The sequence below is a fragment of the Procambarus clarkii genome, chromosome 63, assembly GCF_040958095.1.
Source record: "Procambarus clarkii isolate CNS0578487 chromosome 63, FALCON_Pclarkii_2.0, whole genome shotgun sequence".
In the NCBI taxonomy this organism is placed as follows: Eukaryota; Metazoa; Arthropoda; class Malacostraca; order Decapoda; family Cambaridae; genus Procambarus; species Procambarus clarkii.
The window spans coordinates 29,635,449-29,650,507 of NC_091212.1; the positions used below are offsets into that span (position 1 = coordinate 29,635,449).

Consider the following 15,059-nt stretch of genomic DNA (forward strand, 5'->3'; position numbering starts at 1 on the left):
GGCTCCCGGGAAGCAAACAAACGAGAGCGTTGCCACAACCAAAGCTCAACGTGCAATGCCCCTGCTGCCTGCACCCGCTTAGTCAGCACACAACTGGGTAACCGAGCCACAATGAGCAACAAAACTCGCAGGACTCCGGGTCGAAGGTGTCACCAACCTCACAGGCAGCAGACAGAGGCAAAACAGAGTCACCCTGAGACAAGGGGTGAGAGCAACCCTCAAACTCGCTGGAAGCGAGAGGGGACTCCGGGGTCACAGCCATCAGACTTGCGTGCCCCCAGGGGTTTCCCAGGGTCCCGAGCGTTTACTATAATAGGACTCGCGCTCAGGTAATCCCCAGGCAGGGTACTGCTAACCGGCGCCCAAAGCTACCAAACAACTTTTTAAAAACTGAACCCCCGGGACGTGTACAATCACGGGGACCTAGCAGGGAGGAACAACCAGAATAATACTCAGAACACAAGTGACACAGGGGGCAAGAACGAAGGCAGATCCCCCACCAGGTAGATAAACAAAAATAAAAAGTAAACCCCGCAAGGGGACAGCATACCCAGGCAGAACAGAGCCTGGCTGCCATATAGGTGAAAACAGGCTGCACAGCATCCTGTGCCCCACCAGTGCAAAACTGCCCTTTACCCTAAGGCGAACAAGGGAGACAGAACACCCGAGCACACAAAGAGCAGGCCGAAAACCAAGCAGCAAACGGCCTAGCAGGGGCAGAGCCCAAGGAACTTGTGAAAGGTGGCCCCAAGCCCCAAGGGCAGTACTTACAGGGCACCTAGGGAATGGAACCCTAGGCGCATGCAGCCCGAGTACTGGAGACTCACTCCCGGCTCACGCACCACCTAGAAGACAGACACCACACTCTAGGTACAGTGCTGAAACAACTAATGGAGATGGAGCACACAACCGGTGCCCATAGCATCAGCCGAAGAACTGATGGGTGGATAGCCAGCGTGAGAGGTCTGGCGCTCCCCCTTTCCCCTCCCAGGGAGAAGGGAGCTGCGCAGACAGCGGTGCGGTAACATGTGACATCATACTAGTTTGCTCGTTTTCTGTTGGGGAGTTCTATCCACTAGTTCAGCTTTTGGTAGCAATTTTAACCAGAATAGGGGTTTGTTTTGGAATGCTTACCTTTCTCGATGCTTGACCCGGTCGATGGCAGACATAGAATGCTTCCAATCACACGGGGGTTTCTATAGGCCATTGCTCCCCTTGCCTCTGAAGGGGCCAGGTTCTGGCCGTGGTCCCCGGTAGGCCCTAGAACTCCATACACATGATTGATGCCAAAGTCTGACATTAGCATATCAGTCTGGTGTATCTCTGGGGAGCCGACGGGACTCCCCCCAGAAAAATCTAAAGCCATTGTTACCACTGTCACCACCCATAACTCCAAGAACATATGGACATTATATGGGCACACAAGAAGCGTGCACACGCACACAGACACAGACACACACAGACAGACACAGACAGACACACAGTACACACAAAAAACTCACAAAAAATAATACACTTCATTCATTATAATTCATAATATACTATACAGACTGATAAAGAGTACTGGGAAAATGGGACAACACAAGCACAGCTTTCATCCTGTAACTACACTTAGGTAATTACATACAATCTCTCACATACATACATACACACACACACACACAAACACACAAACCAATGACACTTGCCCTCCTCTTCCTTGACCCAGATCCCTGCCTCCGACAGATGAGAAGCTGTTTGTCATTTTTTTGAGCGCTGTCGCATGTGCCCTGTAAATTTGCCCACAAAATCTTGTGTATTATTCCTCATATGGTGTGATGTCACTATGGAAATTTTTAAAAATAAATTTGTAATTTAATCCAGTAAAACTAATGAAACAAAACTTGATAATTAATGCACTTCGTTATAATTCACAATATACTATACTGACTTTGGCATTTAAATAAATCTAGTTCCTCAGCTGCTAAAAAATAAATAAATAAATAATAAAAATAATAAGTTTAAAAGAAAAATAGAAAGCATAACTAAAATCACTAAAGAATAAGTAAGACACTGTGTGGGAGACTTGTTTGTTATCGCCTCACTCAAGTCACGGGCTTATACGTGGACACAAACTTATCAATACAGTACAAGTATTTTCCCACACAAGTGACCTTCCTTACTGCCAGTTTACATTATGGCCACAACTTAAAAAAAAACAACACAAAAACAGACATTTTCAACAGTAATACAAAGTGGACAAATAACCAAAGCAGCGATGACGGTGATTTACGATGGTAATGTATGTTCCCCTGCTATAGAAAATCCTTGAGAACAGTGAACCAATAAATGAGAGAAAACTTTAGATGGAAATATTGAGCCAGTAATTTTATTTTCTACAGAATGTGATAAACCTAGAAAAATTTAGGAAATCTATCTTGTATGCAAAAATCTGATTGGGAAGTACTTTGGAAAATTAGGGAGCATGGAGATGGAATAGGAAACTGCAAATATTTATTAATGGATAAGACTTACGAGAAATCCAACGATGGGATGGCAGCAAAACTGAAAGGTAGTGCGAATATAAAATGCACAAGCTGTGATAAATGCAAGATGTGTAATGGAGTGTGCCAGACACTGTGCTAAAGGCAGTTTATTTTGGATGTGGGAAATACCAGAATTGTGAATCTTTCCAAATGTTTAATGACTGAAGAGAAGCACAAAAGATGCGAGAAAACCTGATGGACTGGGGAGAAGCATGAAGGATGCAAGGAAGGATGGTGCTGATGGACTGGGGAGAAGCATGAAGGATGCAAGGAAGGATGGTGTTGATGGACTGGGGAGAAGCATGAAGGATGCAAGGAAGGATGGTGCTGATGGACTGGGGAGAAGCATGAAGGATGCAAGGAAGGATGGTGCTGATGGACTGGGGAGAAGCATGAAGGATGCAAGGAAGGATGGTGCTGATGGACTGGGGAGAAGCATGAAGGATGCAAGGAAGGATGGTGCTGATGGACTGGGGAGAAGCATGAAGGATGCAAGGAAGGATGGTGTTGATGGACTGGGGAGAAGCATGAAGGATGCAAGGAAGGATGGTGTTGATGGACTGGGGAGAAGCATGAAGGATGCAAGGAAGGATGGTGTTGATGGACTGGGGAGAAGCATGAAGGATGCAAGGAAGGATGGTGTTGATGGACTGGGGAGAAGCATGAAGGATGCAAGGAAGGATGGTGTTGATGGACTGGGGAGAAGCATGAAGGATGCAAGGAAGGATGGTGTTGATGGACTGGGGAGAAGCATGAAGGATGCAAGGAAGGATGGTGCTGATGGACTGGGGAGAAGTACAAAGGATGTGAGGAAGGCTTAGGTTGAAGAATCACATCAATGAGCAACCTACCTCTGCAAACCCCATCTCAAATAATTTGCATCTGCAATATATTTTTATAATATGTACTTAAAACATCCCCATGTAAGGAATGAATAAATCTTAAGACTTTGTTGAAAAAATTATACACTTATTAATACTTTTTGGTAAGTACTATCTGTACATTTAATTAAATGCTCAAGTGAATAATGCATGCCTATGTATGAAGAAATCAAATATTCTTGGTCATAAATAAGAAAGAGTAAAAGAAAAACAAAAAGGAAAAGGAAATAAAAGGATAGGAAGGAAGAAAGTATGGATTGAAAGTAAGAGAGAGAGGAGGAAGAGTGGAAATAGAGAATGAATCGAAGAGTTAATTTACAACTACTGTAATTAAGTTTGTTGACTTTTTACATCAAATTTTTCCTAATTTTGTCAGATTTAAATTTCCAAAAAGAATTTTTAAATGTACATTTATAGTAAAATACCATGACTTTCTTTTGCTTGCAGAATGAATTCACATTGTGGAATAATACGATTTAGTTACAGGCACAAGGGAAAATATCAGGCAGCGAGTGATATGAAAAGTTATTTGAGTAAAGTACTGGGATTAGCCCTACAGTAAGATCACTGGTGTTCCGAAGGACAGGATCACGAGTAACAGCTGGTCAACATTGTGCACCAAAACATTTAAGATCTTTCAAGTGCCTCTGCTAGGTCATGCTGGTGATATGGAGGCACTAGAGAAATTATCAATCCAGGCCAGAATGACAATAGAAAATTTACTAATAATTTTTTTTTTTTTGAGATATATACAAGAGTTGTTACATTCTTGTACAGCCACTAGTACGCCTAGTGTTTCGGGCAGGTTCCTGGAATACGATCCCCGCCGTGAAAAATCGTTGTTACAACCAAGTACACATTTTACTGTTGTGTTAAACAGAGGCTACAGTTAAGGATTTGCGCCCAGTAAATCCTTCCCGGCCAGGATACGAACCCATGACAAAGCGCTCGCGGAACGCCAGGCGAGTGTCTTACCACTACACCACAAAGACTGGATAATATTCAAAGCTTTCCCAAGCCTTACTTGACATCACAGGAACTGCCAAGAAGTACTCTCCCCAAACATCTACATTTCCACCTGGCTGCTACTCCTGACCACCACCAAATGACAACACCTTCTCCAACACCAAGTCCCCATTTTCAAGCACAAAAATTTGACAGTCACAAAGGAAACTTTGCACACAAAGTGCAAAGAGCCTCAAAGGGAAGGATGTGAGCAGAGATGTCATAAAATACTAACACTGTCTGACCTGAGGAGTAAACAAACAGCTTGCCAGTTTCTTTGAGAAAGGGAGCAAAGTAATGAGATGTGCAAAAAGACACACACACATAAAAAGCATTCCAAATAAACATATTTTATTGCCTTAGCAAGTATACTGTATAGCATGAATACACTGGACAGTGAAACTAAGGGTTGTAAGGCTGAAAACAAGATATCCGACAGTCCATGGTTAGGAGCATGACAAACCATTACAGGGACCAGTCGGCAAGAATGTACAAAAGTCGAGGATGGGCTGGTGTTAGGGAGAATGCTGTTTTCTAGTGGAGCTCAGGTGAAAAGCTGCTATTTGGCAAGTACTACTTGAAGGTTCCTGTAATGTCAAGTTTGGAGAGCTTTTTTAATTGAGAAACTTAGTTGTTCCTCTTGGCTGGATTGAGTTTCTTCATTCTTCCCTCTCACCAGTATGACCATGCAGGAACATTTTCAATTATCCATTTTGTGTCTGAGTACAATGTCACTTTGTCATGCCTATCCTGATTCGATCCAATGGAACATTCAGTTGTCTTGCCATAGGAAGTCTCGAGTAAAATAGCTCAGAAACAGTTCCACAATCATATAATGTGGCTTGTGGAATCCTCAATCCAAAGAACATATATAAAAAGACAATTAACCAATGAAGAGATATTAATGCCTTACTAATAATATATTTAATGACCAAATACACAAGTGAAATTCTAAACACCATCTAAAAATATTTTTGGCTTTCAGTTGCCATTTACCAAATAACAAGCAACAGGAGGTGCCTGTAGAATTTTCCTAAATTAATCTGATCACAAATTCTTGGCATGTTTTACTGGAAGTCCATTTAAGTGAAATGTTGAAAAAGCATAAAAAATTCAATGCACTGATCAAGTTGCTACTTCAGTTGAACAGAACTGCTTGCACCATAGAATCTAACATAACTGTAATGCAGAAATAAAGAGAGAAAGAGAGTGTATAAAGAAGCGAGACTGAATCCGTGATCATGCTGTAATAGGAAGACGACTCACTGTGGGCTTCTTGTCGCATCGTGTGAAGAGCATGTGCTGGCGGTGACGGGCAAGGCTGTAGATGGCCTGGCAGCTCTAATAACCGAGCTATCTGATGCAACTTTCTTTGTCGTGCTTTCATTCTTCCTTTCGTTAATCTAAAAATAAAAACATTACAATTTGTCCACAATGAACATTGCTGTAACAAGAACCAGTACAGTAATGAATAAATCAGTTATCATACCACCAAATTTCCACATGACAAACATATCTTGTAAACAGAAGAGCCATAAACTTGAAGACAATCAATGCTGTGAAAAATATTAATATTTATGGATCACATTAATGTTATTTTATAATAGTAAACATTATTTTACTTCATGAAGCAAATATTTACCAATGTACCGACCTTTGCTTAGCAGCCATACATCGTATATGATCATCAAATATAAATTTTGCTGCCAAGAGAGGAGTGGTTGGCCTGCCAGTCGCCCCTGAAGATGCTGACGGCCGATGGATTGTTAAATGAAGCACTCGAGAATCATCTTTGTCTCCATTCACTTCCAAGTCCTAGAAGAATTAGGTCACAAATATATATAGAAGGCTTTACTGTTGCATGATCTGAGATTGCCAATAACAGTACAACAGATATGTAGTGCCATACATTATGAATGTTTCCCACACATTACTTGTAATTTTCCCTAAAATAAAGTGACTACCCCATCAGTGAGTATGGGGGAGTGAAATCTTGCCCTTTAATCAGGGAAGGCACACATCTGTTTCAAGTAATTATGACCTAGAAGCAGGATGATTTAGCCATAATACCGAATTAAAAGGGTTAATTGGCTTAAAAAAACTAGCTTTGAATGTAATGAAGCACCATTTTCGGGGCGAGACTCGGAGGCCCCCCGCCGGAGCTATATCAGGCTTATGTGTATATATTAGACAGTGGCAACAGTCAATCGAAGGACTTCTAAGCCTACCGGGGACCAGAGCCAGAACCTGGCCCCCCCCTCAAGAGATGCACGAGGAGCAATGGCCTAAAGACACCCCCGTGTAATTGGAAGCAGTTTTTGTCTGCCATCTACCAGGTCAGGCACCCAGAAAGGTAGGAATTCCAAAAGAAACAGAACTCACCAATCAAAAACAAGGAAACAGACATGACATCACCACAACAGCTGCGCATCTGTCTGCACAACGCCCCCCCTCCCCGGGATGGGGACGTGGATGTTTCAGACCTCTACGCCAGTAACTCTCCTCAGTTCAGAGGCTAAGTATCAAAAACGTGAAAAAATGCCGACTGGAGGGAGGGATGCCGGGTCTCACCCCAGATAATCGCATTTCATTACATTCAACGCTGGTTTTCTGTGGAGAGCCCCTTCGGCTCCCTGGAGCTACCTAACCAAAGATAAGAAGGAAAGGGACTCACTCGGGAGGTAGTCGTCACTCACTCCTCAACTCGAAGTCGAGACAACTGGTCGCAACCTGTGACCCAAGGCTATAAGAAGGGCCATGAACATTAACAAGGTAACGTGCAGCCGGGACCCTATTTGACCTCCAAAAGCCCCCATGCCCGAAAGATAAGCTAGGACATATTACCAAAACAGCAACCAAAGCCACTAACTTACGAATGGCATGGGCACGGGGATAGACCACAGGCTGGCCGGACCGAATAATCCTGCAGACAACCTGGAAGACCCGTGCCCTGGAATAGGAAGAAGGGAAACCGGGTCAACCCAAAGCGCGTTCTCTGCCACAGAGGCCGTGGTGCGCATATAAGAGCGAAGAGCCACAGACAAAACATGATGCACCACTGGCCGAACCAACCAAGCATCAACCACCAAGGACCCCTTCGGAAAGCAGCAGACTCATTCTTCACCAGAAAAGTTGGAGACAGCTGTAAATGAAGAAACGACCACCAGGACCGAAAGAGCAGAAACCCCTGCGTTAGTGAAGAGCATGAAGCTCTCCCCTCCAACCCCAAGAGGCCAATGCCAACAACAAAAGAGCTGTTTTCAGAAAAACAGTTCTGAACCGAAGGGGGGGGGGGGGCCACCACAAACCGAGGAGAAGAGAGCACCCGGTGCAACGACCAGGACGGCTCAGGCGGCGCATGAGCAGGCCAGAAGTGAAACAATGCCCAAGAAAGCTTGCGGAATGGAGCAGAAGTGACATCCACCCCAAATAAAAGCTGCAACGACTCCACCAGCGCCGCCCGATACAAGGAGACAGTATTTGGCATAAAATGATGGTCCTGAAACAACCAAGAGAGAAACGACAAAACAACCCGATCAGAAATCGAAGGACAACCTACGAAGAGACAAGTACCAAAAGTATCGCCAGAAAATTTCATATTGCCGTCGAGACGAAACTCGCAGGTAGGGACACCAACTAAGCCACCTGAACACCACACATAGCATTATCACCATACAAGTGGTGATAAACCCGCGTCAAAAAGACTAGACGCGAAAAGCAGAGGAGAAGATCGAACCAGCTACATACCGGAATGGACCGATGGCCGACATCGTGAGGAAGGAAGGGGATGAACAAGCATGCACTGAGGTTCTCCAACTCGCCCCCCAGGAAAACCTGAATGACCGTAGTCAACTCCCGCCATTCAAGTGCGCGGTCCGACAGAACGAATGCCACACCCCAACCGAAAAGAAAAGGCAGTCTGCCAGCCAGGAAGACTCCGGCACCTCGTAATGCACCCAATAAGGAAAAAGAGGAGCCAAACTCAGAAGAAGGAAGCTTCATTATCGAGGCGTAATCCGGGTCTCCCAGGAGGTAAGCCGCAAGGGCCTCCCATCACCTTCCTCAGTGGGATGCGGGAAGCCAAAAACCTCCGGAAAGAGGGAATCGAAGAACCCAAGGGAACTCTGAACGGAAGCCGGGGAGGAGTCGAACTCATAACAAAAGTGTACAGGGAGAAGGATAAGAAAACCCCTCCCCCTGTAACAGCAAGCCCCACACAGAGGGTACCAACACCCAAGCAAGGGTCAATTGGGGCCCGAAGTCCCCCCCCCAAGTCAACTCCTCCCCAGGACCGGAATTCCTCTACTTCAGGACCTGAGGACCGAGCTGTCCTCCAAATCCTCTGCCTCAGGAGAAAAAGCAGATTCCACCGGAAAAGCAGGGATGAAGGGAGCCCGCTGGCGTGGCCCAAAAGCTCCGGCAGGGAGAACAGGCTTGAATGCCTCCTGCCACTGATCCGGAAGGGGCAATCCCCGAAGCCGCCCGAGTCTCACTACCAGTATAATAAAAGCAGGGCAACTGCGAGGCATCTGGAAAGGCAGCCAACCTCGCACATTGATGCAACCTGAACCTCGCATGCAACGCTAAAGCTGCCTGCACCTAATTATCAGTCTCAATGGACTGGGTGAATGGAGTACAAGCAAAGAACACCACTCGCAGGACTCCGGGTCAAAGGTGCCCTTGACCCAACAGGCAGCAAGACGGAAGCAGTCGGTGAGTGTCACCCTGAGTCAAGGGGACAGAGCAACCTTCAAACTCGCACAAGGTGAGGTGGGACTCATAGGTCTCCTCCATCAGACCACTGAGCCCCAATGGGGTTTTCCAGGGCCCCCTGGAAAACCACTGGCTCACTGCTAAGGGAAGCCTAGGCGAGGTACTGCTAACCGGTTATCCCAGAGCTACCAAGCAAACAAACTAGAAGCTGAATCCCTGCGACGTGTGCGAGCACAGGGACCTAGTGGAGGGTTACCAAAACCATACAAGTGGTCCTACCGCCACACCAGGCAAATCAAAAAAACAAAAGAAAACCCCACAAAAGCGGAGTTTTGAAGAGAACTCCTGGTGAACAGAACCAGTCACTATGCGTATATCAGACAGCTGCACAGTACCTCTCACCCCCATCCAGCGACAAAACTACCTCCTACCCAAGGGCAAACAGGAGTAAGAACCACCCCAGCTGAACCCCAAGGGCGAGCAAGCACCGAGCAGCGACAGAACCACAAGGAGGTAGCTGCTCCTGAAAGGCTCAAAGAAGATAACCCTAAACCGCAAAGGCAGTACTTACGGGGCACCTAGGGAAGGTAGCCCTAGGCGCACGCAGGCAGCCCAAGTACTTGTGTTACTCCTGGCTCACACCACCAACAGAGCAACAACACTGCTTAGCAACACTGCGCAAAGAATGGAGCCATGGTGATCGACCGTTCACCGTCACAACAACCTGTGAATTGAGGAGAGTTGCCAGCATGGAGGTCTGAGACCCCCCCCTGTCCCCCTCCCGGGGAGGGGGGGGGTTGTGCAGATGGATGCGCGGTGGTTGTTGTGACATGTTTGTTTCCTTTGTTTTGATTGGGGAGTTCTGTTGCTAGTTCAGCTTTTGGTTTGCAATTTATTTGATCAGCAGTAGTTTGTTTTGGAATTCCTACCTTTCTGGGTGCCTGACCTGGTAGATGGCAGACAGACTGCTTCCAATTACACTGGAGTGTCTTTAGGCCATTGCTCCTCGTGCCTCTCTTGAGGGGGCCAGGTTCTGGTCCCCGGTAGGCCTAGAACTCCTTCGACTGACTGTTGCCACAGTCTAATATATACACAGCCTGGTATATCTTGGGGGAGTCGAAGGGGATCTCCACAGAAAAGTCGCTTGCATGGTCAGGTTGTTTGCGCCTGGCACTTTAATTACATTCACTAAACCTTTGTTTCTAAGATACAGAATATAAATTCTATTATGCTGCCTTTGTTATTTAATCCAGGCGCATTATGTTACATATAGAATGTTGTTTTCAGTGTTATTAGTTGGGAAAATACCTCACAAAACTCACCTGTAAAAAGCCAACAAATTTTGCAACTCCCCAACCTAGTCTTCTCAAATCTGGTTCTACGAGGATCAGCTGAATGACATCAATGACCAAGAAGCGTTTTGTGCGTTGTCCATCCCGAGGAATAACCACACATGCTATCAGGTCACTGTTATCTAAAAGAACATTTTGTACAAACACCTATCAGTTCATCATTGTCCAAGAGGGTATTAATGAAATATTTTAAGTTAATACAGTATGCTAAAATGCAAATTTCCAAACAATTCAATGTGTTAGTTAATTTAGCTTGGGATTTATCAGTTTCAACTGTGATGGCCTTGAAGACTTCAATATATCAAAACACTAATGCAAGTGCTGTCAATTGAAACTGCTGGTAACTGCAAATTGTAACCAGGATTATTTTTAAGCACATTTATTATTTTGTTCTGGCAAAAAACCAGCATTGAATGTAATAAAATGCCATTTTCTGGGCGAGACCCGGAGGATTCCCGGAGCTACCAGGCTGATATGCTAATATCAGACTTTGGTATCAGTCATGTGTATGGAGTTCTGTGGGCCTACTGGGGAGCATGAGGCAGAACCTGGCCTACTTCAGAGAGCCATGGGGAGCAATGGCCTATAGAAACCCCAGTGTGGTTGGAAGCATTCTATGTCTGCCATCAACCAGGTCAGAGACCCAGAAAGGTAAGCGTCCCAAAACAAACCCCTATTCTGGTGAAAAGTGCTACTAAAAGCCGAACAAGTGGATAGAACTCCCCAAAAAGAAATGAGCAAACGAGCACGACATCACACGTTGCCGCACCGCTGTCTGCTCAGCTCCCCCCTCCCTGGGAGGGGGAAGGGGGAACCCCAGACCCCCACGCCGGCTATCCACCCTTCAGTTCTGAGACTGGACATCAAAACACTGCGAAAAATCGCCGACAGGAGAGGGGCATACCGGGGAGTCTCCGGGTCTCACCCAGAAAATGGCGTTTCATTACATTCAACGCTGGTTTTCTGAGGGAAGTCCCTTCGGCTCCCCGGAGGTAACTACCCACAGAGGAAAATTAGAGGGACTTACCCGGGAGGCGGTTGCTGCTCACTCTTCAACCCGAAGTCAAGACAACTGGCTGCAACCGCCGACCCAAAGTGATACAGGCCCGACTAGGCCCAGGAACATTCACGAGGTAGCATGCAGCCAAGATCCTGTTTGACCGCCAAAAACCCCGCGCCCGAATGTCAGCCCAGGACATGTTGCCAAAGATGGCAGCAAGAGCAGTGAACTTACGAACGTCATGGGCACAGGGATAGACTGCAGGCTGACTAGCCTTAATAACCTTGCAGACGACCTGGGAGACCCGCACCAGTGAACAGGGAAGGAAGGAAACCGGATCAACCCAAAGTGCGTCACAGGACATAGAAGCCGTGGCGCGCAAATAACGGCGGAAGGCCACAACCGGACACAAAGGATAATGCACCCTCGGCCTGACCAATCAAGCATCAACAACCAAAGGACCCCTCCGGAAAGCAGCAGTCTCATTCTTCACCAGAAAATAAGGAGACGGTTGCAGACGAACAAACCGATCACCACGACCGAAAGAGCAGAAACCCCTGCACCGGAGGAGAGCATGAAGCTCCCCGACCCCCAGAGGCCAATGCCAACAGGAAGAGTGCCTTCAAGAAACAATCTTGAACCGAAGGGGCCACAACAAACTGAGAAGAGAGGAAGGAGAGCACTCTGTCTAATGACCAGGACAGTTCAGGCGGCGCAGAAGTAACATCAACACTGAAAGCAGGCTGAAGCGGCTCCGCCAGCACCGCACGATATGAGGCGACCGTTTTCAGCATATGATGACGGTCCTGGAGCAACCAAGAGAAAGGACAACACCACCCGAACCAAAAGCAAAGCACAACAACGAATAGTCAAAAAGAACCAGAAGGACCGCCAAGAGATTTCATGCTGCCGCCGAGACGAAGCCCGCAGGTGGGACCCTAACGAGGAAGCCACCTGAGCACAATAGAGATGATAACAAGTCAAAAATACCATATGCAAAGACTCGAGGAGCAGATCGAACCAGCCACGTGACGCACCTGTCCGATCTGCTGGAAGAGGCGGAGCCGCGAGAAAACCTCCGATTTCGGACACTGACCAAGCAGCGCCTGACACCATGGCTGGGCCGGCCACCACGGGGCCAAGAGGACTACTCTTCCCTGGTACATTTTGAAGCGAGTCAGGACCTGGAGCAACAGCTGAATCAGGGGAAAGAGGTACAGGAACCCCCCACCCCGACGGCCTTGCAGTCGGGGATGGGCGCCAACAGCGGAAGACATACAGCTGAAGGGGTCCCCCTCGGGGCGTTCGAAAGTCTGGCATAGCCAACAGAAGGAGTCGGCATCGACCGTTCATTCCATGGAGTGGGGAACGAAACAAGACAAGCTGTCGGTCAAGATGTTGGACACTCCCCTGCACGTGAACTGCCAGGAGAGCCAAACCCCGAGAACTCAGCAGACAAGTCACCCGAAGCAACCAGCACCAAAGAGCCAAGGACCACATCAAACCCCCCCCCCCCCCAGTTCAGACAATGAACCACCGGGGAGCAGTCTGAATGGAGTCAGATTGTCAATCCGCGGGTGACTCGAATCCTCCGAAAAGCAAACCACACCGCCGCAAACTCCCGCACCGTGCTGTAGGCCCGTCGGTAGGACCGACCCCACCGCCCCTGGCTGGCCTCGTGAGCACTAGTCACAAAGCCCCAGCCGAGAGACGACGCGTCCGTGAACACATCAAGCGAGGGCTCGGGCAGGCACCAAAACACTGAATCCCCAAAAACCCAAAGAGGAAGCCGGCGACACAGCAGCCTGACGCAAGGTCCCCGGGGGCGAACAGAACACAAGCCTCTCTCCCGTCAATGGGGAAAACCGCGAAAGGGCCGACACCCCTTACGAGAATCCGAGCCTCACACAGAGCGAACACTGTGCCAACCAGACGGCGGGGCCGGTCCCAAAACTGGCACCAGCAGCCTACCCCGATGGAACCCCGAGCCCAGGCATGACCTCTCTGGGAAGACCTCTCCCGGGGCCTCCAGAGAACCAACAAGTCGGACATAGGACGACAACTAGCCGAGACAGCCTGCAAATACTGCACCACTGCAGAGTTGGCAAACAGCAGGGGGCAAAAAGGCAAAGACATCCTAAAAGCCAGAGCCCAGGATGATTCCAGAGAGGAAGCAAGCACCGCCTGCTGACACTCGAGCCAGGAAGCATAAATGGCGAAACCGCATCCTGCAGGATCGGCGCAAACAGATTCAACGAGGTAGCCGACGAGCGAGCCGCAACAAGCCCAAGGCACCAAGCCCAAGGCACCGGATCGAGGAACGGCCCCAGCCATGAAAGCTGGATGGAATGGGGCCCACTGGTCAGACCCAGAGGTTTTGGCAAGGAGATTGGACTCGAATGCCTCCGTCGCTACACCGGAAGGGGCATCCCCTGAGACTGCCCGAGTCTCAAGACCATCTAAACCCTGCCCTGACTCCGAAACCCTCAGACGTTTCGGGGTCAGAAGCAGGGGAGGGGAACCAGAATGAACCACAGCAGGGAAAGGACGAGGGGTGTGGACTGAATCAAGACCGAAGCAACCATCGCCCCCAAGTCCAGGTCCCTATAAGCAAAACGGGGCAGCCCCGGGCATCCGGGTGAGCAACCAACCTAGTGTGTCAAAACAACCTAAAGCCCACACACCATGCCTGCGCTACCTGTACTCGCATAAGATCATTAGATTGGGTAAAGTGAGTCACCAGCAAGCAACGAAACTTGCAGTACTCTGGGTCGAAAGTGTCACCGACCCAACAGGCAGCGTAACGGACGCAAAAACAGTGAGTCACCCTGAGACAAGGGAACAGAGCAACCCTTGAACTTGCACAAAGCGAGTGGGGACTAAGGGGCCACATCCATCGGACCCCGTGCGCCCCGTGGGGTTCCCCAGGGTCCTGAGATGGAACTCTGGAACTCACGCTCAGGGAATCCCAAGGCAGGGTACTGCTAACCGGCGCCCAAAACTATCAAGCAAAACTCTAAAGCTGAACCCCAGGGATGTGTACACTCACGGGGACCTGGCAGGGGGGTACTATCAGAAGATATAACCGTACTCGGTCAGGTACAATGGGGGCAAGAATCAAGGCAGACCCCCCCAATCAGGCAACACAACAAAAATAAAAATAAAACTCCACAAGAGGACAGCGTACCCAAAAGAAGCAGAGCCAGCCACTACGAATGGTGAAAACAAGCTGCGCAGCACCCTGCGCCCCTTACCGGTGCAAACTGCCTCTTACCCTAAGGTAAACGAGGGAAACAAAACACCCAAGCACCCAAAGGGCAGCCGAAAAAAAAAACAGCCGAAAAATGGCCCAGCAGAGGCAGGAACCGAGGAACTTGTGGAAGGTGGCCCCACGGGGCAACCTTCCTTACAGGGCACCTAGGGAAGGGAACCCTAGGTCCCCCTCCCCCCCCCCCCAGAAGACGATCATCACACACAAAGTACAGTGCTGGAAAATCACTGGAGCCAGAGCACACGACGTCTGCCTCTAGCATCAGCCTTAGAACTGAAGGGTGGATGGCCGGCAAGGGGGAACTGGGATTCC

At 48.3% G+C, this 15,059-nt stretch overlaps 1 protein-coding gene across 1 annotated transcript in view; it reads right to left on the bottom strand.

The window, feature by feature from the left end:
* The window catches only part of ema (C-type lectin domain containing ema), a 198,941-nt gene that overhangs the window by 45,919 nt on the left and 137,963 nt on the right, over nucleotides 1-15,059 (bottom strand). The window contains 3 exon segments of the mRNA XM_069308827.1: nucleotides 5,678-5,814; nucleotides 6,066-6,226; nucleotides 10,447-10,598. Of these exon segments, the coding sequence (XP_069164928.1) occupies nucleotides 5,678-5,814; nucleotides 6,066-6,226; nucleotides 10,447-10,598 (450 nt within the window).